Consider the following 25,746-nt stretch of genomic DNA (forward strand, 5'->3'; position numbering starts at 1 on the left):
CAAATCTCTGCAGGTGTACTTATAGTAATTTTTAATATTTTTTTTAGACATATAGGCTATTTACAGAGGTGGCAGAGAGTTGGAGTCTTCCTGAGAGTGGGTAACAGAAAGTAATTTAGAAGCACTGATTTACTCTAACATGGAGCTGAAAGGCAAAATTCACTACAGGTGTTTGTGTCACAAACTGCTACTAATGCTTCAATGTTTATCGTACTTTAATTGTCAAATCACTAGGTGCAGTTTTCAGGCAATAAAAAAGTAGCAGGTTCATCCACTTTATGACACTAAAATATGGTGTTTGTGTATGCAGATGGCGAGACAACCACAGTAGTGCCACAACAGCTTCGTCCAGAGTTGTGGATCACTGCGGCTCTACTGTTCTTATTCATCGTGGCTAGTTTGTGCGGCCTGCTGATCTTCGTACGCTTCCGGCGGGCACATTTCCGTCTAAAAAATGTAGATGACCATGATGCTACCATGCTCAAAGTACCTGCTGGAGAAGACCCGACATACGGCGTAAGGAAATTAATGTTTGAAGTGGTAAAGTTGTAATATTTTACAGAGTTTTAATTTGACCTACCTATGGGTTTCAATTTCCAGGGTATATTTGATGAGTTCTGTACATCAGGGAGTGGGACTGGGCTTCCCTATCTGGTCCAAAGAACTATGGCCAGGCAAATTTCGCTGGTCGAATGCGTTGGTTAGTCCTATCACTACCACTGGTGCCGTCTGCCATGTTTTGCAATTTACATTTTCATTTTTGACATTCAAGGTAAAGGCAGGTATGGGGAGGTATGGAGGGGAACCTGGATGGGGGAGAGTGTAGCAGTCAAGATCTTCTCCTCCAGAGATGAGCAGTCCTGGTTCAGAGAGACTGAGATCTACAACACCGTGCAGCTTCGCCATGACAACGTGCTAGGTAGCGTGTTGAATTTCATACCGACAGATGTGGAGCATCAAACATAAGGCCAACCCTAAAAACAGCTGTCTTCTGTTCCCACGTCAGGTTTCATAGCCTCTGATATGACATCCAAGAATTCCAGCACCCAGCTGTGGCTCGTCACCCATTTTCACGAGCTCGGATCACTCTATGACTTCCTGCAGTACAGCAGCTTTGAGCCAGAGAGCTGCTTGAAGATGTGCCTGTCAGTTGCTTGTGGTCTGGTCCACCTCCACACTGAAATCGTCAGTTCCCAGGGCAAACCCGCCATCGCCCACCGAGATTTGAAAAGTAGAAACATCCTTGTGAAGAGAAATGGGCAGTGTTGCATCGCCGACCTTGGTGAGACTTCTACACATTTATCACAGCCCCTCACATTTATCAACAAGACCTTAGAAAAGCGCCCTTGTGTTTTTCTCTTATTACAGGTCTGGCTGTGATTCACTCTCAGACCAATGATTATCTGGATGTTGGCCACAACCCTCGTGTAGGGACTAAACGCTACATGGCGCCTGAGGTGCTGGATGAGAGCATAAGGATAGATGTCTTTGAGTCCTATAAGCAAACGGACATCTGGGCCTTGGGCTTGGTCTTCTGGGAAATTTCACGCAGAACAATTGTCAATGGTAACAGCACTATGAGCATTGTCGCTCTGTACTAAAACTAAGCAGCTTGAAAATACAACTCCCCACTATTGTCATAATGTAAAGATAAATACTAAATGGCTTGATTTTACACTGTTCCATATATACTGTTCTGTACATTTTCCCATAGCCATCATGTTGACCCATAAGCTTTTTTGCGCGGCCCCCAATAAGACCTTCAAAAATAGGTTTTCAACAAGGCGTGTACTGCTGAATATTTATTTTGTGAAGTCCAAGGTTAAGCTGTGTACCTCCATAGTATCTGGCACATATTTTGCTGTTTTCAATAATTTGCTAATAGATCACCAAACACAAGGAAAAATACAAGAATTGGACTGACGGAGAGGGCACATAAATAAGTGGTTTTGTCAGCAAATAGCACACAGTAAATGTCCCTACAGCGGCGCGAGTCTTCGTGTACGAAGTGCCGTCCCCAATGACAGATATATCCGTGTTCCCTCACAATCTTCACAAAGGTAAACGGTAAAAGGTAAATAAAGGTACATGTTACAATAAAGAAAATAAGTATCTTAACACCCTGCTATTTTGCAAGTTCTCCCACTTTGAAATCATGGAGGGGTCTAAAGTTTTCATCGTAGATGCATGTCCACTGTGAGAGAGACAAAATCCAAAAATCACAATGTATATTTTTTTTAATGATTTATTTGTGTGATACAGCTGCAAATAAGTATTTGAACACCTGATAAAACGAATTTTAATATTTGGTACAGTAGCCTTTGTTTGCATTTACAGAGGTCAAGTGTTTCCTGTGGTTTTCACCAGGTTTGCATATACTGCAGGAGGGATCTTGGCCCACTCCTCCACACAGATCTTCTATAGATCAGTCAGGTTTCTGGGCTGTCGCTGAGGAACAACGTTTGAGCTCCCTCGAAAGGTTTTCTATTGGGTTTAGGTCTTAAGACTGGCTAGGTCATGCTAGAACCTTGATATGCTTCTTACGGAGCCACTCCTTGGTTTTCCTGGCTGTGTGCTTTAGGTCATTGTCATGTTGGAAGACCCAGCAATGACTCATCTTCAATGCTCTGACTGAGGGAAGGAGGTTGTTCCCCAAAATCTTACAATACAGGGCCCCAGTCATCCTCTCTTTAATACAGTGCATTCGTCCTGTCCCATGCGCAGAAAAACACCCCCAAAGAATGATGCTACCACCCCCATGCTTTACAGTAGGGATGGTGTTCTTGGGATAGTACTCATCATTCTTCTTCCTGCAAACACGGTTAGTGGAATTATGACCAAAAAGTTCTATTTTTCTCTCATCTGAACACATGACTTTCTCCCATGACTCTTCTGGATCATCCAAATGGACATTGGCAAACTTAAAACGGGCCTGGACATGTGCTGGTTTAAGCAGGGGAACCTTTCATGCCATGCATGATTTTAAACAATGCCGTGTTAGTGTATTACCAAGAGTAACATTTGAAATGGTGGTCCCAGCTCTTTACAGGTCATTGACCAACTCCAGTGGTGTAGTTCTGGGCTGATTCCTCACATTTCTTAGGATCATTTAGACCCCAAGAGGTGATATCTTACATGGGGCTCCACTCCAATTGAGATTGGCGGTCATGGGTAACTTCTTCCATTCTCGGGTGATTGCTCCAACAGTGGACCTTTTATCACCAAGATGCTAGGCAATTGCTCCACAACCCTTTCCAGCCTTGTGGAGGTGTATAATTTTGTCTCTGGTGTCTTTGGACAGCTCTTTGGTCTTGGCCATGTTACAAGTTTGAGTCTTCCTGATTGTATGGGGTGGACAGGTGTCTTAATGCAGCTATCGACCTCAAACAGGTGCATCCGATTCAGGATAATACATGGAATGGAGGTGGACCTTTAATAGGCAGACTAACAGGTCTTGAAGGGTCAGAATTCTAGCTGATATACAGGTGTTTAAATACTTATTTGCATAATCATAATTGTATCACAATCAAAAATCATGCATTGTGATTTCTGTATTTTTCTTTTTAGATTATCTCTCTCACAGTGGACATGCACCTACGATGAAAATTTCTGATTCCTCCATGATTTCTAAGTGGGAGAACTTGCAAAATACCAGGGTGTTCAAATACTTATTTTCTTCACTGTATATTCAGGTGAAAGATTCAGGTGACTGAATAAGTTGCAGATAATTCCACAATTCCAATATGTGATCTGTTTTTTTTTTTTTTTTTTTTTGTGCCATCAACGAAAAATAATTAACATTGAAAACAAGTATATTCAAGTGTTTTTGTTTGGTCGATTGCAGTAAAATAATTTCCTGTGGCCCACAGTTAAAAATAATTGCCGAGTCCTGGCATGATTAAGAAAAACGTATTGTGCTATTTATAAATTGTTAAATAAATAAATAAATAAATAAATAAGACAATAATATGGAATCGAATTTAGGAATCCAAAAATACAATTGCAAGCATTAATCATTTTCATTTTAATCAATGCAGTGAGTGATGATGAGTATAGGTGGGTGTGGGTGTGTGAACATGTGTTTGTGTCCAGGCATACTCACACACACACCCAGACACCCGTAGTCTTACTCCAAACACTTATCTTAAACTGAGAACTCTGGGTGTTATTTGATTGACAGTTGGCAGTTGAGTCGGCCATGGTATTGGCAAATTCACCAGACATGCCTACAGTGTTAAGAGTACAGAATTATTAGATTGTTGTTGTTGTTTTAACCATTTTAGTTTTATTTCATAATAATAATGATAACAATCCACTGGATATATTGTATATAGAGCTTTTCAGATCACCAAAAGAGGCTTTACATTGCATTAATCATTTACTTTACACTAGCTATAAGATAATTACTATCAACTGCCACACTAGCTATATGTGACTACTTCAACTACAGCATAACCTGGAGCAGACTGAAAGTAAGACAGCAGCAAGACAGTAAGTGTCTAAATTTGGTGATAAAAACATCATGAGACTTTATACAAATATCATTTTACTCTTTGATGAGTATCTAAAAAAGCTACTGGTGCCATTACTTTGCAAGCAACCAGTTGGTTAAGGCTCTTGATCTCGGATTAGGTCTCTGTCCTGGGTGCTTGGTGCAATTGACTAAATCTAATCCCTAGTCACAGTCCATGCCACTATAGTCCCTCTGCGCATTCATTTGTCAGTCATTCTTTTGAGGTTTCACAATTGTCAGCAGTTATGTCTATGTTACTCTTGTATGACCATATTTAGATGATTTAACCATTCCATGTACAGTATGACAGGGTGATTAAAAATATTTAAGAACTTTGGTAACTTTTTTGATTGTAGTATTGTAAGTATGGACTTTTTCCAAATAATCCAACTGTACTTACTACTTACGGTTTGTGTTTTCTCAGACATGTCCGGCTGGTTTCATGTACATTAGAGACACTTAGATAAGTTAGTTCCTTGTCTCTCAGCACTCTGCTTTCCCTTGTCTCTGTCTATCTCGACTATCCTCTCTCATGATTAGCACTACAGTAATTATAAACAGTCTTATCTGGTGTCAGCACTCACATGAACATACACCAGACGCCGGAGTGCGAGTACGCAGATGGATACATGCACATAGTCATACGCACGCGCACATAAATAACTCACTCTGCTAGATGCCTACACACATCCATAATGTTTTGTGTGTGCCTTTCCCTAATCCCAGCACTGACTCCTGGGAATTTCTATCTTTTCCTGTGTTGTTGTATAATCAAATGTGCGCCTACCAAAACCAAGCTCAATAAGGATTGCCGCTGTGTCGAGACATCCCTGTTATTGATTAAAAAGATATAGATAACGTCCTGACTTGTCTTCTCATGAGGTTGATAATGACTCTTGCAACATGGTACATTCCATTTAGCCTAGTTTCCCTCCCAGCCTCAAGGAATTTGTTGCAATATATTGCTGAGTAGAAGTTGTGCAATTGAAATATTCTTTTTTTTTTCCTCCTCAGGGATAGTGGAAGAGTATCGTCCTCCCTTCTTTGACCTGGTGCCTTCCGATCCCAGTTTTGAAGAGATGAAGAAAGTGGTCTGTGTAGACCAGCAGAAGCCCAGCTCGCACAACAGGCTGCACTCCCACCCGGTAGGGTGTGATTGCACATTACACATCTCAAAATACCATGTCCACCTCCAGTGTTTAATAACATCAATGTTGGGTTTTTACTCAAATTTTAATTCTTTTATTAGCAGTTCTCATGTAGATGAATACTTCTCAGTCAGCAACAATTGCATTCAACAAAAATCCACATGGTTGACATTTTACACCAAAGCCCACCACCAGAAGCCTCTTTCATGCAGCCTCCCTAAAATAGGAATTATCAGTCTTATTCCTAAGTAAGTTTTGTGGAATGTGCGCATTTCATCGTTTATGAGGCAGTATCAGGCAAATTTTAAAGGAAATACTTAGTAGAAAAAACTAGGATGTGAAATCTAAACCACTGCTACTTAGGCCCCTCCGATCATAAAGCATCACTAACAACCAGTGATGTCACAGATTACTTGAAAAAGTAACGTAATTACTGATTAATGATTACGCCTCAAAAAAGTAATCTAGTTACTTTACTGATTACATTATTATCAAAGTAACCAAGTTACTTTAAAAGTAATTTATCGGTTACTTTTCAGTAATTTTACTCTCTTTGCTGCCTCAACATAAGAATGACAATAGAAAAATACCATTGCATGTAATTGTTTTTCCGATAATTGAAGTTAACTCATTCACTCCCAGTCATTTTCACCGGAGCAAGGCCCTTCGCTCCCGGCCGTTTTACTGGATTTTGACTGATTTTGCAAGGCCCACAGAAAATTCTGTTCTATTGCTATATAAACATGGAACCCACCAAAAGAAAGATTACTCTCTTCTTACAGCAGAAAAAAAGTGAGTTCATATCTTTTTCCATTCTTTAGAAATCAGCATTAAAAAATAGCTTAGTTTGAAAAATTTTCCATTGCTAATGAAAAAACTGAGAAATTGAGCTTTTTATGAAAGCATACATTTCAAACATAAGTTTGACTGATACACAGCAATTTTTTGCTTTAGTTACATCCCAAACATCTGAGTAATGTTTTCCTTTTACAAAATAAGAGAAACAACAAGACAAATAGAGCTTTTGATCACAAAGTAACAATTTATTTACACATAACTAAACTAGTGAACTGTTGAACTATTTGCGCACATAACAACTCTCGGCTGCTCCAGTCTGGATCAAGATCGGTCTCACTTTTTTTATCATCTTCATCATTGGTTTCAACCTCGGGCTAAGGAGTAACGCCACGTGAGCTCCGCAGAACGCATGTGGAACCTGACGCTGTTGTGGACATCACCGTCTGTCTCTTCAAGATAGATTTTTTTGAATCCTTCTTTGACGATGGTTTCGTTTTCTTTTCAAAACACTTCTCCAGTGTTGTTTGCCTTTTTCCCCCGATCGTTCTCCACATTTTTCTCAAATTCTCATACGTCTTCACGAGATCCCTCCAACGTCCGTTTCCTGACTATTTTTCTTCACTTGCTTTCTTGGCCCGAGATGAGTTCTTACCAAATGCGCTACGGACCTCTAGTGGCCAGTTTTATTGCTTTAGAATGGGTTTTGAGCTTTGTGCATTATATTTTAGATAGATCGGAACCTATAGATGCCTCTTGTCAAAAAAAAAAAAAAAAAAAAACGCAAAAGACGTATAAATACGCTTTTGGGACACTGAAGCAATTAAAAATAGAATGCATCTATACGTTTTTGGGAGCAAATAAGTTAAGGGGGAAGATCAGAATTTTTCACATAAGATTTAATCTTCGAGTTAGCGGAGGTGTAATTACTCGATGGATTTGATTTCAACCATTGACTCACGTTAACTTAGTCAGTCCGTAGCCCTGAAACTAACAAATAACTGACAAACTCAATGGAATCTTTTTAAATCAACTCCACCGACAAATTAAACCCCCGATAATTCAAAGATTAAGCCTAATGTAAAAAATCCCGAACTTCGGGGTTGGGTTTAACAGCATATCAGTGCCAATATAAAACAATGCAAATTGACTGCACAAATAATCAACAACACACAAATGAATTGCACAGTGCAATAAACACAAAAGTGGGGGCGGGCGCAAATGTGTGCGCACAACCCAGAAGTACGCGGTACACACACACTGTCAGTTTGGCCACAAAACATGGCATCAGCTAAGCACGTTACACTCAACAGGACTTACAACACATGCCAAAGATGCTAATCGAACACGTCACCTCACCGCATAAATGTGCAATAGGACGAATATGATGTAAAAAATGTTTGCCGGCTTGGAGCAATGACTAGCCTACGTTACAACGGCAAAGCTACGAAACAGCCACTTATGTAGTAGCGGCCCAACCTATCGCTGGAAGCCTCCAGAATGAAAGAAAAATACTCTTTCATGGACGGCAAACAGATCAACATTCCCTCGCGCATCTCAAGAGGTGACTGCACTCGGCTCAAATGTGCACCCGCGTCCCACGCTGGCACACACTTTTTTCAGTCCCAAAATACTTAGCGCGTGTGACTCGAGAACCGAACAGGGAGTAACGGTGATCGGTGACCATGGAAACGAACCCGTAGTGAGAAGATGGGAACCTTTCTAACATTTTCTATTCAAAATGCTCTTCGTACATGACTACAATATTCTTCATTCTACATAAATTATGAGGCAAGAACAAAATAGTTACGCACAGACACGAAGGAAACTAACGTTAATCAGATTTGTGGTTTGGAAAAAAGAGCGTGTTAGATTATTCATTTCTAAAAGAAAGTAATCAGATTACAGTAACGCATTACTGACAACACTGCTAACACCATGCATCTTGTATTTATGTTGTTTGGTAATAATAAAAGGAATTCACAGGCATTTATTTCTATTGAAGGAGTGGAAATTGAGAGAGTTTTTGAAATAAAAATTCTTGGATTCTTTTTGACAAAAAAATCAATTGGAAACCACATATCAAATATTTGCCAAATAAAATATCAAGGAGTATTTCAGTAATAAATAAAGCAAGCTTGTTTTTGGAACTTGATTCTCTCTATATTCTGTACTGTTCTTTAGTTCTTCCTTATTTCGCTTACTGTGTAAAAGTCTAGGGAAATAATTAGAAAAACTCAATGCAATCTCTATTCTTCAAAAAAGAGTAACACGTATTATTCATAAGAAAGGATATCTGGACCATACTCATTCCCTTTTTTTGGATTCAAAGATTTTAAAATTTGCTGCTTTGGTGCATTCCCAAACAGTACAAATTATGTTCAAGGCAAAAAAATAATGAATTGCCGGGTAATACTCAACAATCGTTTAATTTAGAAGAAATGCATTATAATCTAAGAAGGACATTTAATTTCAAAAGGATTAGGAACAGAACAACAATGAGAGGTTTCAGTATATCAGTTTGTGGAGTAAGGATGTGGAATGCTCTGAATGTAGAGTTAAAAGAATGTCAAAGTATTTATCAATTTAAGAGAATGTTTAAACAGTCAATATTTCAGTGTTACATGTGCGAACCTGTGCAATGATGGTTTTTGAAGTTTTAATTTATCTTTTGTGTTTATTTACTTTTTGATTTATTTTGTGATATTGATATGCATGTATAGTATGTATAATTTTGAATTATATGGAGGTGCGTCTTATGTATAAAATTCATAATATTTTGATTATGTAGGGGTGAGGACCTTATAAGTTATGCTTCTTCTCACTCCTTTTCAGATGTCTGTGTTATTATCTCAATAATTTTTGTGTGGAATTTGAGGCTATTAATTTTGTCTTAACATCTGAAATCAAATCCAACAACAATGACCGACGAATGCTGTCTTTACTTGTGCATGTCTGATGCACCAATTTTGCGGCACCTCTGGTAAATTTGTGGCTCAACCATGAACCCTTCAATTCTGCCTACGAGCCCCTATTCCATGTTAGTGCTGACATGTGGGCTAAAGGCAGAACATCAGCTTTAATAGATAATGTGGAATGGCTAATACACAGACAGTAAGGAGTCATGACAGTTCATGTTCATGGTTGTATTCATCAGTACATTTGTGCGCGTTCGTGTGTGTGTGTGTGTACAGATAATGTCATACATTGTGAAGATCATGAAGGAGTGTTGGTTCCAGAACCCGCCAGCCCGCCTCACAGCTCTGCGTGTGAAGAAGACCCTCTCCAAACTGGACCATGACAGTGACTTCAGCGTCAAGAAACTCAAACAGGATATCTAGATTCTCATCAGCGAGAAACGGAAGAAACTTGAGGCGATTTCTTGCCACAATCCCGCAGCACAGCGTTGAATATTATTCACATATTTTGAGTTAATGACTCGTACACTTAGTCCATTTTACTAAGACGATATCATTTTCAGCTGTAGTGTCTAAACTATTTTTCAACTAAGGGGATAGGGGATCTTCCCCTTTAACAAAGTCCACAAAAATTCTGAGAACAGACAAAAAATGACTTTGGCGATGAATAAAAATTGCCATGCTTAATACAATTCATGTTCTATGAGCACCTTTACCTATTATCTGCATGGACACGTTGAGTATGTAGTTACTGTATGTGTATGTACTGGATATTGAAGACAATTTGTTATTAAGTGTTTTTTTTTTTTTTTTTTTTTTTTACATTTTATTCACAAAAATGTACAATGTGCATCTGTTTCAATATTATGTTTTCAACAAAACTTTTTTAAAACACGTATTTGGACTCTTGGTTTACATGATTTAATCCAACGTAATCTTATTTTTTCCCACTAGAGGTCACCAAATCATAAAATTGGATTTAGTATTGAAGAATAGTGTCCTGTTGTCTGATCTCAGGCGTGGGAAAAACATGATTTCTCCGTCATGAAATTATTTTCAATATTTGCTTTGTCGCTCAGCCCTTCCTAGATCAAAAATGAATATAAAAGTCACAACTAAAAACAGTGGAATTACCTAACTAAATTAAAAAGCCAGACAATTAAATGAAAAATTGTCAATAACAAATTATTTCCCCGTATTGGATTAATTGATTTATACGAAAATTACCATTTCTGGTCAGTGTTTATCTGTTTGTGTGTTTATTTGTGATACACTAATGCAATTGTCATAATTGGACATTTCTTTATTTCCCGTCTATTCCATTTAGCCTCACTCACCAAAGAGCAAACATGGTCACATTGGAGCATGATGCAATTAATTTAATGTGAAACAAATTAAGCTGGTAATAAAACGATAGTAGAATTTAAAATCTGCAACCAAATCTACCCTCTGGTTAGCACAAACAATTTCCACTGCGTTGTCTGAATTATGTGTGTGGCGTTGTTGAACAAACTCCAGAGAGATAATAGTCCCTCAAACCCCAGGCTGTCTGGTCAGTCAGATGAAGAGCTGGTTATTTTTAACACTGCAGGGGGGTTGTTTGAGTATCAGAGAGGCCTGACTGGCCGCCTGTGAGTTCACTTCTGCCTGCTTCCCTCTTATGTGTTTTTGTTTTCCCAGAGGAGCGAGGAGTTTTTTTCTTTTTTTTGTGTGACAAAATAGAGTACAATGGACCCCTCAAATATGAACACTTAGGTGGTAGTTGGACAAGTGATGAAAAGCTGGGACGATGGCACCCAAAAGTCCCTAAAGCAGATTGTTTTACATAAATGAGCTCCATTATAATCACAGAAAACATGCTTTATTATTTGATTTAATGCTGCAAGATGATGCAAAATATTTTTTAATCCATCTTAATTGGTCCTCCAGAACTGGATCAGTGGCAGAAGGTGAATGGACATGAAGTGATGTCCAACACGACCAGCAGAGGCTCGGAGGCCCAATTCGAAGCCTCATCCAGTCAAGCTCTTCGAGTGCTGACTTCAAACAATTATATTCAGTCAACAAAAGAAAAAAACATCTAATAGAATTGTCAAGTGTTGTTTTTTACTGTAGCTTCACTATTTAGCTATCTTCTGTGCCACTTACCCTCACAAGGGTCACTGGTGTACTGGAGCTTGGGCGTATGGCGGTGGCAAGGTGTACACACAACTGGTTGCCAGCCAATCCCAGGGCACATATAGACAAACAACCATTGACACAAATACTCACACCTATATATATATAATTCAGTGTTCAATCAGCCAACCATGCATGTTTTGGGGATGTGGGAGGAAACCGGAGTACCAGGAGAAAACCCACGCAGACACGGGGAGAATACAGTGCTGGCCAAAAGTATTGGCACCCCTCGTCAATTTTTCTTTTCCGTCCACATCCAGGGAGGTTAGCCACAGTGACATGTGCTTTACACTTATTGATGACACTGCGCACGGAAGACACAGGAACATTCAGGTCTTTGGAGATGGACTTTTAGCCTTGAGATTGGCCATGCTTCCTCACAGTTTTGCTTCTCAAGTTCTTTGGTCTTCTTTCTTCTCTCCATGCTCAATGTGGTACACAAAAGGACACAGGACAGAGGTTGAGTCAACTTTAATCCATTTTAACTGGTTGCAAGTGTGATTTAGTTATTGCCACCACTTGTTATGTGCCACAGGTAAGTAACTGGTGCTGTTAATTACACAAATTAGAGAAGAATCACATGATTTTTCAAAGGGTGCCAGTACTTTTGTCCGGCTCATTTTTGGAGTTTTGTGTAAAATGATAAAGATTTTTGTGTTTTTTCATTGCAAGCAAAATAAATGAAGATATTACTACAAAAGCATTTGTAATTGCAATCATTTTCTGGGAGAAATTGAGCATTATCTGACAGAATTGCAGGGGTGCCAATACTTTTGGCCAGTACTGTATGCAAGCTCCACACAAGAAGGCCAGAGCCCAGGATTGAACCCACGATCTCAGAACTGTGAGGCAGACGTGGTAACCACTCGACACTGTGCCATCCCCATTTAGAAATTGTTTTTTAAAATTTATTTAATTTTTTAAAATAAATGATTTAATGCAAACGACCCAATTAAAGTATAACTTTAAAGTTTAAGCATTAAATGCTGTTGAACAATTAGATGCATAACAGTTTGTTTGTGTGTTTTTAAATCAAACATCCTCCTGGGCACAGTCGGAAGAAGTTTACAAATCTCTGAATAATGTATGAAAGAAATGCATACAATTAAAAACATTTTCAAAAATGAACGAGTTTACATCAGACAGATTTGTTTTAGTATTCTTGCTTTTTTTTTTTTTTTTTTTTTTTTTTTTTTTTTTTTTTTTTTTTTTTTGGCTGACCTGAATTCATAATATGAAACAATTCTTGAATCCGTGCCTTTAACTAGATCGGCATACACTTTATTATTAGGGTTCCTTCCCGGCCATCACCCCCCCTTTTCCCTTCTCAAAGGGAAAATGAGTTCAGTCGCTTTTATGCAATACCCAACAAACAGAGACGCTGTCGAAATCGCATCAACACTTGCTCAAGTTGTCGAATGCAGAAAAAAAAAAACGGTCGTGCTGTGTATGAATAAATAACATCATTTTTTTTGGAGCATGTTACATGAGCAGCGGTCATAAACTGCTGCTGCTGACCTCCGAGGAGGACACACGGACCTCCCCTTTAAACTGGCACTGCCCCTTTAAATACGTCACGCGCCCGGCTAGCCGCGTGCGTGTGAACGTGTACGCACGCATTTGTGCGTGCGCGCGAGCGTGTGTGTGTTATCTGTGCGTGTGGCTAGTGCGGTCGGATTTGTGGCTTGTGTTGTGTTGCAGTCAGTCTACTTTTCTCGTGTTTTAGCGTGCGAAGCGATGGGAATGTGCGAGCAATGGCTGTGAAACACACCGGCCAAGCATTGCTGGCCCTGTTGGGGCTGCTGGCTGTCGGGAATGGTAAGTTGGAGTCGAGCACCTCTTTTCGGCTTTTGTCTCGCTCGCCCGCCCGCCGTGTGTGTGTTGTGTGGTGCCGTGTGTTGTCGTTCGCTCCTCGCCATGGCGCTGCTGCTGCTGTGCACTAGAGGGGATTTGGCTAACCACGTCGAGCTAGTGTTGACCTAAAAAAAAATGTAGAAATCTTAGTGTTCTCAATGACCGAACATTTTATCAGGTGATTTTGCCTAATTGAAGCGAGCATCTAATAAGGCACAACAGCAACACGGTTGCGTTGCTTGTTTACGTCGGAGTGTCTGCTAGCCGACAAGACAACCCTGTGTTTATTTATACACAAGTACTTGAATGTGGGAAGTGTTGGGAACAAGTTTATCTCACTTTGGTGCCGTATTGACCAAATATTCTTACTGGCCTATCTTTAATGTATGTAGGCATGGGAACGGTATCCGATTTTGGCGGTACGATAACCTTGAACAAAAATATCGAGCTGTTGTTTGGCGCTCTAAATTGTATTATTATTATTTTGATTATTTAATTTATTTGTGTGAATAAATGGTAAACAATTTTTTTTTCTTTAAAAAATGTTTCATTTTAAACAAGTATGCGAATAAATTAGGGCTGTCAAAATTATCGCGTTAACGCGCGGTAATTATTTTTTTAAATTAATCATGTTAAAATATTTGACGCAATTAACGCACATGTCCCGGTCAGAAAGTATTCTGCCTTTTGGTAAGTTTTACAGCAAGGCTTTTTGTGCTGTCCAACAGCGAACTCTTGTGGTCGCTTTGCGACATGGTTTATTGTTTTCTTGCCAGTTCATTATGGCTGCACGACGTCTCGGGCTGATAATGTTGTGCTTATATGATCCTTGGACAAGATTTGTCAGTAAGTATGGTTGTTGTAAAGAATGTACATACTATGTTAGTAAGTGAAATGTTATATTTTTTGTATGAGACGCTTTTTGTTTATGTTTAGTGAACCTGTATAGCGTGCTAAGCTAACGTTGTTGCTAATGCAATGCTTGTGTACTTTTATTTTGTAGTTTTACGACGGTCTAAAGAGGACAATGGTTTGAGGCCATTTTATTAATAAATCAGATGAAAAAGGAAGAAGTCTAATTATTAAGGCGTCGTTCACTAGCTGTTTAGCTTTGGAAAAAGTAGACGCTTTGGAGTGAGGACAGCATAGACAGATTTAAATGACAGTAGAGTGAAGTGCCCACTACAGTCCTTATGTACCGTATGTTGAATGTCTATATCCATCTTGTGTCTTATCTTTCCATTCCAACAATTTATTTTAAAGAATATATATATAATTTACAGAAAAATTTGGCATATTTTATAGATGGTTTGAATTGCGATTAATTGCGATTAATTACGATTAATTAATTTTTAAGCTGTAATTAACTCGATTTAAAAATTTAATCGTTTGACAGCCCTAGAATAAATGTATATATTACAAAGAATTAAAGCGAATGAGGTATCAAAGTTAACAACACAAAACTTGTATAGCCTGCAAGTTGCACCAGTTTTTTTTTTTTTTTTTTTTTTTTTTTTTTTTTTTTTTTTTTTTTTTTGTGGTACGCTTTTGGGGGGCGGGGGGGGGGGGGTCTAAAATTGAGTACATACTGCTCTCAATTAGATGTAAACCGATGCTACTTAGCCTTATTATGCCTCAGCAGCTATAGAGCTGCGGACATCAGGTGACTATTTCTATTGTATTTTTATTATATACACTGCTATAATGGCTGGAGAAGCAGCAGCCAAAATGAATAACGACGTGAACCTAAGCATCAAGCATTCAGAATTGACTGCAGATTTTAAACAACTTCATATCAAACGATGGCAAACCATATCTTTTGTTTCACTTTCACCAATGTGAACTCGTAACTGGATGCAATTGCTATTTGAAGACAGTGTTACCTTAAAGCAGCAGTGCCCAAACTGCGGCCCGCGGGTAGGATACGGCCCGCCTCCACATTTGGTCTGGCCCCCTGAATAATACCAGAGAGCATTTTGATTTATTTTATTTTTTTCAATAGTGTTATTTATTTCCTGGCTTTTTTTCTGTGAAGAACCCAGAGATGGTTATTTGGTTATTATCTACTTAATTAATAGTGTTATTGTATTATATTATGTTATTTTTATTTTATTTACTTTTGTTCCATGAAGAATCCAGAAAGGGTTATTTGATTGTGGCTTTCAGAAAAACAATCAATTTTGACATTTAGGCACTGCTGCAATCGCCACAATTTTTCTGTTACAAACTGACCCCGGCCCCTCATCAGAGAAGGGAAAATTTATGTGGCCCTCACAGGAAAAGGTTTGGGGACCCCCTGCCTTAAAGGGAACCTCGGACTTCAAGACTTTTTGCATGTTTCCCTCTTATACTTTTAAGGATTGTGTTTTTTTGTGGTAGCTTGAAAGCAAATTGTTGATTTGTTGACCACATTAGTCACGTAACATATTTAAACCCCTCTTTTTGGATATTACTGCGTTTAAGTATTTTCTTAAGGCATCTTTAGTATGTTCTGTCTGTATGCATCTAAACTAGGGCTGCAGCTGTCGAATATTTTAGTAATCGAGTATTCGACTGAAAATTCTGTCGAATAATCGAGTAATTAGATAAAACATATTTTTTAGGTAAAGAGCAATTATAAATATACATGAGAAAACAAGACATTTCATCTGATATTGAACTATTTTCAGTCAATCAAGGTCTTCATTTTCAATGTACATTGTTGAAAACAGCCAACAACTGCATCTCAGATGTAACTAGAAAAAATAACTCATTCACTGTTTTCACTCAAAAAACTAGATCTTATTAAGAAAGAAATCTTATTTCTTACCTAAAAATTTCATTACGCTTGATAACACACATTAAGTTAGGTGTTTTTCCCACAGGTTTGAATTGAATTTCCATTTGTGTCTGAGCTATTTTTAAGTTCTAGTTAAGTTTTAAGTTAGTCTAAACTGCAAGTCCTGATAGGATTTTGACTTTTTGCGGTGTTCAAAATAAATGTATGATACCTGCTGTATTGGAGCACAATTAGGACCAGTGCTACTTAATGTTTTATCCAGCAATGACTACTGAGCTAAAATTGACAGTTAGCTTTATTATGCTTTTATTTTACACCGTCATTACTCTACAGCGCTATGTTTTTACAGATTAAATAAAGTCTGTATGTAAGACACGTTAGCCACGCATCAACAGTAGTCATAATTAATAGAAACCTAGCCCTCCGCAGGGCTAAGGTTACGTGAGCAAGGGACAGTAATGTTTGGAGAGTATTTATTAGCGCTGAGAAGTCTACTGCTTTGAGATGGGAGCTATTTACTAACGCCGCCAAGTATGTCATTTCGCATCTAGTTCTATATAAATGTGATATCTATGAGAGGCATCAGACGCTACCTGCTAACACCGTAGCATCATGCGGGCGTAGTTTTTAGCAACGCTCGAACAGTTTGTAGCGGCTGTCGGCTGCAGTTAAGTATTATTGCTTCTTCCAATACGCACGTGACGTCAGCACGTTGTCCCGCATTAAAAGTAGTCCTGGCAAATCATGATGCTTAGAACTGGCAAAATTAAATGATTCCTTGAGGCGAATAAAATTACTTGGATCAGTTTTTAAACTCGAGTTACTCGAGTCGCTCGAGTATTTGTTTCAGCTCTAAACAAAACAAGCTGAAACGCACGGTAATACTTTGGGTGTCAAATTCGCCTCTTGTAGACAGTTCGCCAGTGTAGCAGATTTTGGCGGAACACCGTTTTTTTCCTCGAGTTGCTCGAGCATTTGTTTCAGCTCTGATCTAAACAAAACAAGCTGAAACGCACGGTAGTACTGTGGGTGTCAAATTTGCCTCATGTAGACTGCTTGTCAGTGTAGCAGATTTTGGCGGAACACCGTATTTTTTTCTTACTGTTGTCTCGTCCAGTCTGTTAATTTTTCTTTTGCAGCTCGTTTTGTGAACTATCGACAGTGCTGTGATTGCCATTAATGTTTCTCCCAGGTTCAAATTGAAAGGGTTTAACAGATGATAGGTTTAAGTCGTTAGAGTCATACCCTGGAAGCACGGCAACATAACCATGTGATGTCACCACCCTGCGATGTCAACAACAATGGCGACCTACTAGTTAAACTAATTTTACAAATTGTATAAAAACGAAACCATCAAAAGGGGTTTAAGTATCAAATTATTTTAACTAGGGCTGTCAAAATTATCGCGTTAACGCGCGGTAATTAATTTTTTAAATTAATCACGTTAAAATATTTGACGCAATTAACGCACATGTCCCGCTCAGACAGTATTCTGCCTTTTGGTAAGTTTTACAACAAGGTTTTTTTGTGCTGTCTAACAGCGAACTCTTATGGTCGCTTTGCGACATGGTTTATTGCTTTCTTGCCAGTTCAATATGGCTGCACGACGTCTCGGGCTGACGCCTATGTTGTAATGTTGCGCTAATATGATCCTTGGACAAGATTTGTCCGTAAGTATGGTTGTTGTAAAGAATGTACATATTATGTTAGTAAGTGAAATGTTATATTTTTTGTGTGAGACGTTTTTTGTTGTTTGTTTAGTGAACCTGTATAGCGTGCTAAGCTAACGTTGTTGCTAATGCAATGCTTGTGTACTTTTTTTTTTGTAGTTTCACTACGGTCTAAAGAGGACAGTGGTTTGAGGCCATTTTATTAATAAATCAGATGAAAAAGGAAGAAGTTTGATTATTAAGGCGTCGTTCACTAGCTGTCTAGCTTTGGAAAAAGTAGACGCTTCGGAGTGAGGACAGCATAGACAGATTTAAATGACAGTAGAGTGAAATGCCCACTACAGTCGTTATGTACCGTATGTTGAATGTATATATCCATCTTGTGTCTTATCTTTCCATTCCAACAAATTATTTTACAGAATATATATATAATTTACAGAAAAATATGGCATATTTTATTGATGGTTTGAATTGCGATTAATTGCGATTAATTAATTTTTAAGCTGTAATTAACTCGATTAAAAATTTTAATCGTTTGACAGCCCTAATTTTAACTTATAAGAACATTTATTTTTTAAGAACTACAAGTCTTTTGATCTGTGGATCCCTTAAATTTTGTAACATACCCTGACTTTGGCAAACAGGGATGGAAGTCATCTCGTGAAATTTGAAGTTTTATTGAAAGTATTCCGTACGCAAGAGCGGCAATTCTTGTAACGTGCGATCACAAGTGGGATAGCTGGCTTCCTCCATCCCGTGCCTGTCTTCGCTTATTTGGTAACTGAAAAAGTTTCACACAGCAAACTTAGTCTTTTTGGGTGAGAGGAAAAGTTGTATTGAGCTATCAGCCTTCGGGTTCTCATGTTTTCTCGACACCCATTCAATGCTCACACTTTGAAGCAGGAAGCGGCTGGCTGAAAGTTTGGCTGTCTCAGACAACTGTGACTAACTGGTATTGCAAAATTGAGCGGTTTTATTAACTGTGACTCTTAAAAACCATGGTAAATCTTCAAACCGTTAACTGGCACATGCCTAAAAGTGTGTTTGTTGTGCTTGTTGGTGACTCAGTTGCCTTGTTAAATGTGCCTGTGAGGGCAAAAGGATGTTAGAATGGAAGCCTAACCTACTTCAGGGGCTGAAATGTGTTGTTTTGGAGTAAACACTGGCAGCTATTGCCCTGGTGCCCATTTGTAAAGGAGTGAAAAGGGTGCTCTTGCCCGGTGTGTGTGAATGCTGGTATGGGTTGACGACAGCCGCGTATTCACAAACCCCAGACAGGAGTCACAGTTCAAGTCTGGGTGCATTGTGATGGAAATGTGGCAAGTGGGGGTCTTTAGGGGCGCTTCTCCGGTCGGCTCCTCTGGCTTTCTGCTTCTGTTGCTTGCAGATGAAACCAGCTGCTCAATGTGCCCCCCATGAACAATGATACATGGTAAAAGTATACTCTACTTAACTCTTTGCCTGCCATTGACAATGATGGACGTCCAATTCATTTAAATTGGGAAGACTGGCTGATAATGCATGGTTCAATGCCATTGACGGTGCTAGACTTCCAATGTATTTTGATTGGGAGGGCTAGCGCCAATTATTCGCAGTGATTTCTCGTCTAGCGCCGTCAATGGCAGCCAGTAAGAAATATGTAGGGATACTTGCCCAAGGGAATAGTCTGGTTGATGTACTGATTCCAAAAGTACAAACTCTCAATTTCTGAATTTGGTTTGGAGAAAGGTAACCCAGACAGTAGCAACGTGTTGGACTGTCAATCAAAACTGAAGGATAAGCAAGATATTCCACATCAACAATCTTATTGCCATGAATTATCTCATGTGGACTACAATTATTGCAGGTAAATGTTGTAAGAGGATACAAAACAGCAGCAGGTTGTTAGTGTTTAAATATGGAGAGATTGGCATCAGTGCAGAGAGGCAAAAGTAGATTTTGAATTTTTATAATTTAATAGTTGTGCAACACGGCACTTATCTCTACAAGATATCATGCCAGGTTGCAACTTGTCACTAAACTGATAAAGGGATCATTAAACCCTATGGGCTGATTTTATATCTTCACTTTGGCGTCATCTTCTCTACCTTAAAACAAAATCTTATTGTTTCTAGTCGCATTGCCTTTTATTGTAATTATTATTATTATTTTGGGCCTCTTGCATTTTGTCTAAATCAAGTTTGGCTGCTAAATGACTGATTGGAGCCTGTAGTTACTTTTTAGTTCCTGTTGCACGTTCTAAATATAAAGTTGAACATGATCTGCATCATATCACTGAGGATTGGAAAAGCAAAACCAGAAAAGTCTCGAGACGAAATGGCAAGTGTACTTGTGTTTTTTTCTTGTAATATATTTAACTCCAGAGGATGTCTGTTGTGCACTTCTTTGGCAAAATTGGTACACTATATTCATTAACATGACATATCCAAATGTAAACTCTATTTTAAATATTCTGCCTTCATAAATACTTTTTTTGTACTAATATTAAAAAACTTTTATCAAGATGGGCATTGTTGACAATTAAAATATTAAATGTTTATTTTTGTCCGTTCAAATTACACTCTCCTAGGAACAGTTTTGAATCCAGAACTGAAGTTCAATAACAGCTGATCGAAACAAGTTTCTTAAAGTACCCCCGCCCAAGGGTGCAGTTCAACATGCCTGCCCGGTTTTTACGAATTATGCAGGAATGATGTCACTGTAGTCATGTGTTTATTCGATGAGGGTACGCCAACATTGACATTGATGTGTGAGTGTGGGGGTGTATGTATGTGTGGCCTACGATGACAAAAGTGGGGGGAAGGGTGTTATGGGTGATTGGTTTGTCCAGCTGGCAGGGTCCTTAGTGAAAGGGAGCCCACAAGTTGGTGTGAAGCTGTGGTCCTTTCGGAGGATTATGCAATAGAAGGTCCGAAACCAGACCTGTATGAAAGTCGTTTAGACCTAGCAGATTGGACACCTGTGGGAAAAACTGTTCGGTTTTTTTTTTTTTTTTTTGGCCAATTTTTTTGTTCCCAACTACTTTGGCAAGTCGCATGTTGTTGACTTGATTCAGATTAGGAGTGAGTTATGTGTGTTGCATTCTCGCGTGACACAGTCAGCCTTGTGTGCACTCGACACACTTGCAATGTGATCTCAGTGCTGTCAGCCACAGAGCCGGGAGGTGGGGAGTGTCTGGCTACTATATCAATGTCCAAGCTGCTTTATCAGAGTTGTAGTTATAATATAAAATGTGTTTCATATGATGCCACTTACTGCCGCTAGCGCCCTTGAGAATGATTCTTTGGCGTTTGCTTCATTCACGATGGAGTTCACAAATTAATAAAGAGGCACCAATACCAGTATCACCAGGGGGTGGGGGCGATCCGGCACCAAACGGTGAGGGCACGATACCATTTACCGGTCCAGTATTATAACACTTGATCACGGTCTTTTTTTCCCCTGACGCTCACTACACTCTCTGTTGTGTGATGACACGTGATTACTTTGCATGCCAAGCAGCTATCGCTATTGGCCTGCTCCAGACCATTGAGAGCGTGCCAGTAGCCGCTTTTAACTAATGCCGGGGCAGCTTTTTCATATGTGGGAAAAACGAACTACGAGAGGAAAATCTCGGTGGTCTGGAAATATTTCAGTTAATAATCTCTGTCGCGTACAATGGCTGCATGCAAGATTTGCGGCCTGAAAGTTTGGAGAGGTGGAGTTAAATCGGCCAGTTTCAATACCTCGAACCTGATAAAACATTTGAAGACGAAGCATGTACAGTTGTGGTCAAAAGTTTACATACACTTGTGAAGAACATAATGTCATGGCTCTCTTGAGTGTCCAGTTATTCCTACAACTCTGATTTTTCTCTGATAGAGTGATTGGAACAGATACTTTTTTGTCACAAAAAACATTCATGAAGTTTGGTTCTTTTATGACTATATTATGGGTGAACAGAAAAAAGTGATCAAATCTGCTGGGTCAAAAATATACATACAGCAGCGCTAATATTTGGTAACATGTCCCTTGGCCATTTTCACTTCAATTAGGCGCTTTTGGTAGCCATCCACAAGCTTCTGGCAAGCTTCTGGTTGAATCTTTGACCACTCCTCTTGACAGAATTGGTGCAGTTCAGTTAAATTTGATGGATTTCTGACATGGACTTGTTTCTTTAGCATTGCCCACAAGTTCTCAATGGGGTTTAAGTCAGGACTTTGGGAAGGCCATTCGAAAACCTTAATTCTAGCCTGATTTAGCCATTCCATTACCACTTTTGATTCAATTCAATTCAATTTTATTTGTATAGCCCTCAATCACAACAGAAGTCTCAAAGGGCTTTACAGAGGCAATATGATACACAATTAGAAATGAAGCAACAAAGATGAATAGATACAGTTCAAGTCCTGGGTATCCCCTATCCTTAAGACCCTCCATGCCGGCAAGGAAAAACTCCAAAAACTCCAGAGTCAATTGGGAGAAAAATGAGAAACCTTGGGGAGTACCACAGTCAGGAGAGATCCACTCCCAGGACGGATAGACAGGAACCCCAGAACTGCTAATGGGAATTAGCAAGCGAAGTTATAGTCCGTAAAAATACAGTGGAGTAAAGGAGCAAGAAGAGGTCCCTCTAGTCAGATGAGACGGGGGTAGCAGCGAGGACGTCTATCCAGCCAGGGGTCTGGACAGTCAGGAGGCTGCAGCTGAAAAATAGCCCCTCCCCAGAGGGGAGGGGGGAAAGGGGACACCGGGTGACTAGTGATGAAGAGACTAGACAACTAGATATTAACATTGGAAAATAGAAATAAAGTAAGACAAGTGGTAGGTAGAGTAAGAAAAGGAGATAGAACTCAGCGGCTGTACTGCCCCCAGTATTATAGCTTCTAGTGCAGCTTAGACTAAACTCTGAGTCTACTCCGACTTCAACTAGCCTAACCATAAGCTTTGTCGAAAAGGAACGTTTTTAATCTAATCTTAAATGTGCAGACTGTCTCGGCTTCTTTAATACTAGCTGGAAGCTGATTCCATAAAACAGGGGCTTGGTGGCTAAAGGCTCTAGCTCCAACAGTACTTTTATAAACCCTGGTAACTACCAGTAGACCTGCATTCTGAGATCGGAGTGTTCTGTTGGGGCGGTATGGAACCAGAGCATCGGTGAGATAAGATGGCCCCAACCCATTAATGGTATTAAATGTAAGAAGGAGTATTTTAAATTTAATTCTAAACTCGACTGGAAGCCAGTGAAGTGCCTGGAGCACAGGGGTGATGTGCTCTCTTCTATTGGTTCCTGTTAAAGTCTTGCTGCTGCGTTTTGGACTAGCTGAAGACCTTTAAGAGAGGTTTTAGGACAAGCTGCAAGTAGGGAGTTACAGTAATCCAATCTCGATGTAACGAACGCGTGAATTAATTTTTCTGCATCGCTTTTAGATAAAATATTTCTAATTTTGGCGATGGTGCGCAGGTGAAAGAAAGCCGTTCTACAGGTTTGTTTAATGTGTGCTTTAAACGATAAGTCAGGGTCAAATAAAACTCCTAGGTTTTTAACTGTGGCGCTGGAGGCTACACTTACATTGTCCAGAGTAACTATCTGGGCAGCTAAAGAGTCTCTCACACTTTTCGGGCCTATTATAAGGACTTCTGTCTTTTCAGGGTTAAGTAGAAGATAGTTAGTGCTCATCCAGGTATTTATATCTCGGACGATATATATATATATATATATATATATATATATATATATATTGATGTGTGTTTGGGGTCATTGTCCTGTTGGAACACCCAATTGCGCCCAAGACCCAATCTTTGGGCTGATGATGTTAGGTTATCTTGAAGAATTTGAAGGTAATCATCCTTCTTCATTATCCCATTTACTCTCTGTAAAGCACCAGTTCAATTGGCAGCAAAACAGCCCCACAGCATAATACTACCACCACCGTGCTTGACGGTTGGCGTGGTGTACTTGGGGTTAAAGGCCTCACCTTTTCTCCTCCAAACATATTGCTGGGCATTGTGGCCAAACAGCTCGATTTTTGTTTTGTCTGACCACAGAACTTTCCTCCAGAAGGTCTTATCTATGTCCATGTGATCAGTAGCAAACTTCAGTCGAGCCTTAAGGTGCCGCTTTTGGAGCAAGGGCTTCCTTCTTGCACGGCAGCCTCTCAGTCCATGGAGATGCAAAACATGATTGACTGTGGACACTGACACCTGTGTTCCAGCAGCTTCTAATTCTTGGCAGATCTGCTTTTTGGTGATTCTCGGTTGAATCTTCACCCTCCTGACCAATTTTCTCTCAGCAGAAGGTGATAGCTTGCGTTTTCTTCCTGATCGTGGCAGTGACAAAACAGTGCCATGCACTTTATACTTACAAACAATTGTTTGCACTGTTGCTCTTGGGACCCGCAGCTGCTTTGAAATGGCTCCTAGTGACTTTCCTGACTTGTTCAAGTCAATGATTCGCTTTTTCAGATCCATGTATGTATATTTTTGACCCAGCAGATTTGATCGCTTTTTGTTAACCCATAATAAAGTCATAAAAGAACCAAACTTCATGAATGTTTTTTGTGACAAAGAAGTATCTGTTCCAATCACTCTATCGGAGAAAAATCGGAGTTGTAGAAATAACTGGAAACTCAAGAGAGCCATGACATTATGTTCTTCACAAGTGTATGTAAACTTTTGACCACAACTGTAAATGAACACAAAAAGTTTGAAGTTGCAACAGCAGGACTGCTGTCCAGAGGATCCCCCAAACTCCTAAAATGCATAGAAATGTATCTATTTATATATTCCGTATTGGTTCAATACGAAACGCAACTTTTAATTCTACAAACTAATAAACAGAAAAACAAGCTTCTGCTGTGTTTTGGAATGAGTTTATCACTTGTAGACGTCCAATCCATTTGAACTGGGAGGGTGGCAGCGAATGACCATTCGTTCATTCGCTGCCATCCCTCCCACTTCAAAAGGATTGAACGTCTATGGCCGTCAGTGGTAGCCAATGCCAGGCAATGAGGTAATTTGGGGCAATTTAAGGACATTTACCTGTTGATGTTCAGTTACTTCCTGTTGATTTTGGGGTATTTAATGGGTCACTCCCTGTTTATTTCGAGTTACAGAACAGGAAGTGACCTGGGAATCACCCAAATGAATAGGCAGTGACTCAAACTCAACAGGAAATGCCCTAAAATGAACTGCAAGTGACCTGTAAATGCCCTGAAAATCGGACAGAATGACTGTGAATCCTCTGGTTTTGAATGAATGAACTTTCCCAGTCTAAATGGATCGGGCGTCATGCACCGTCCATGACACACTATTATGGTGGAAGATTTTGGTAGCAACTTGTTGGTTCCTTTTTTATTTTTTTTTATTTAGACATTGACACCTTTTTAAAACGATATCTTCATTCTTGGCAGAAGCATATCGATAACCTTTTGGGATACAAAGTATGACGATATATCACCATTTCGATATTTTGTCACACCCCTAAGTTCGAATGTGCACATTGCCGTTTTGTCCTTGGGCATGACACGTAAACCAACTTTTAAGCATGCTGAGCATTTTGACAATTAATTCGACTTATCGCTTCAAAAAGTTTGATTAGTGACAGCCCTATATTGGTGTGCCCTTGTTCCTTGTATTAGGAGTAAAAAAAAAAAAAAAAAGGTTCCGGTAAATCTCATTGTACGTGTTTTTTTGTTAGTTTTTTTTTTTTTTTTTTTTTGCTGCGGCTTGTTTTCCAATTTAAGGGCTGTCCTTTGTTAAATTAATGCACCCTGAAAGCTTTAATGCATTAAGTTTTATTAGGCTCATTATAATAGCCAAGATTCTAGCTATTACCCAACAATTTTCATTTTAAGGGTCCAAGACCTGATGGCTGTTATTCTTCCATCAGTTGATGAAAATCTTTCCATTT

The 25,746-nt window shown here is 39.3% G+C and overlaps 2 protein-coding genes across 3 annotated transcripts in view; both read left to right on the plus strand.

Moving 5' to 3' along the window:
- acvrl1 (activin A receptor like type 1) overlaps positions 1-12,298 on the plus strand; it is a 29,756-nt gene extending 17,458 nt beyond the window's left edge. The window contains exons 4-10 of one of the 2 annotated variants that reach the window (XM_057827179.1): positions 311-516; positions 601-700; positions 773-919; positions 1,007-1,282; positions 1,369-1,566; positions 5,528-5,658; positions 11,304-12,291. In XM_057827179.1, coding sequence (XP_057683162.1) covers positions 311-516; positions 601-700; positions 773-919; positions 1,007-1,282; positions 1,369-1,566; positions 5,528-5,658; positions 11,304-11,327 — 1,082 coding nt within the window. In that variant the 3' untranslated portion in view covers positions 11,328-12,291. Of the gene's footprint in view, positions 1-310; positions 517-600; positions 701-772; positions 920-1,006; positions 1,283-1,368; positions 1,567-5,527; positions 5,659-9,650 lie in introns of both variants that reach the window. The other variant, XM_057827172.1, reaches the window with a different exon arrangement.
- Positions 12,299-13,148: 850 nt separating this feature from the next.
- acvr1ba (activin A receptor type 1Ba) overlaps positions 13,149-25,746 on the plus strand; it is a 41,522-nt gene continuing 28,924 nt past the window's right edge. The window contains exon 1 of the mRNA XM_057830684.1: positions 13,149-13,370. Coding sequence (XP_057686667.1) covers positions 13,307-13,370 — 64 coding nt within the window. The 5' untranslated portion in view covers positions 13,149-13,306. The remainder of the gene's footprint in view (positions 13,371-25,746) is intronic.

Source organism: Corythoichthys intestinalis, chromosome 2 (assembly GCF_030265065.1).
Source record: "Corythoichthys intestinalis isolate RoL2023-P3 chromosome 2, ASM3026506v1, whole genome shotgun sequence".
In the NCBI taxonomy this organism is placed as follows: domain Eukaryota; kingdom Metazoa; phylum Chordata; class Actinopteri; order Syngnathiformes; family Syngnathidae; genus Corythoichthys; species Corythoichthys intestinalis.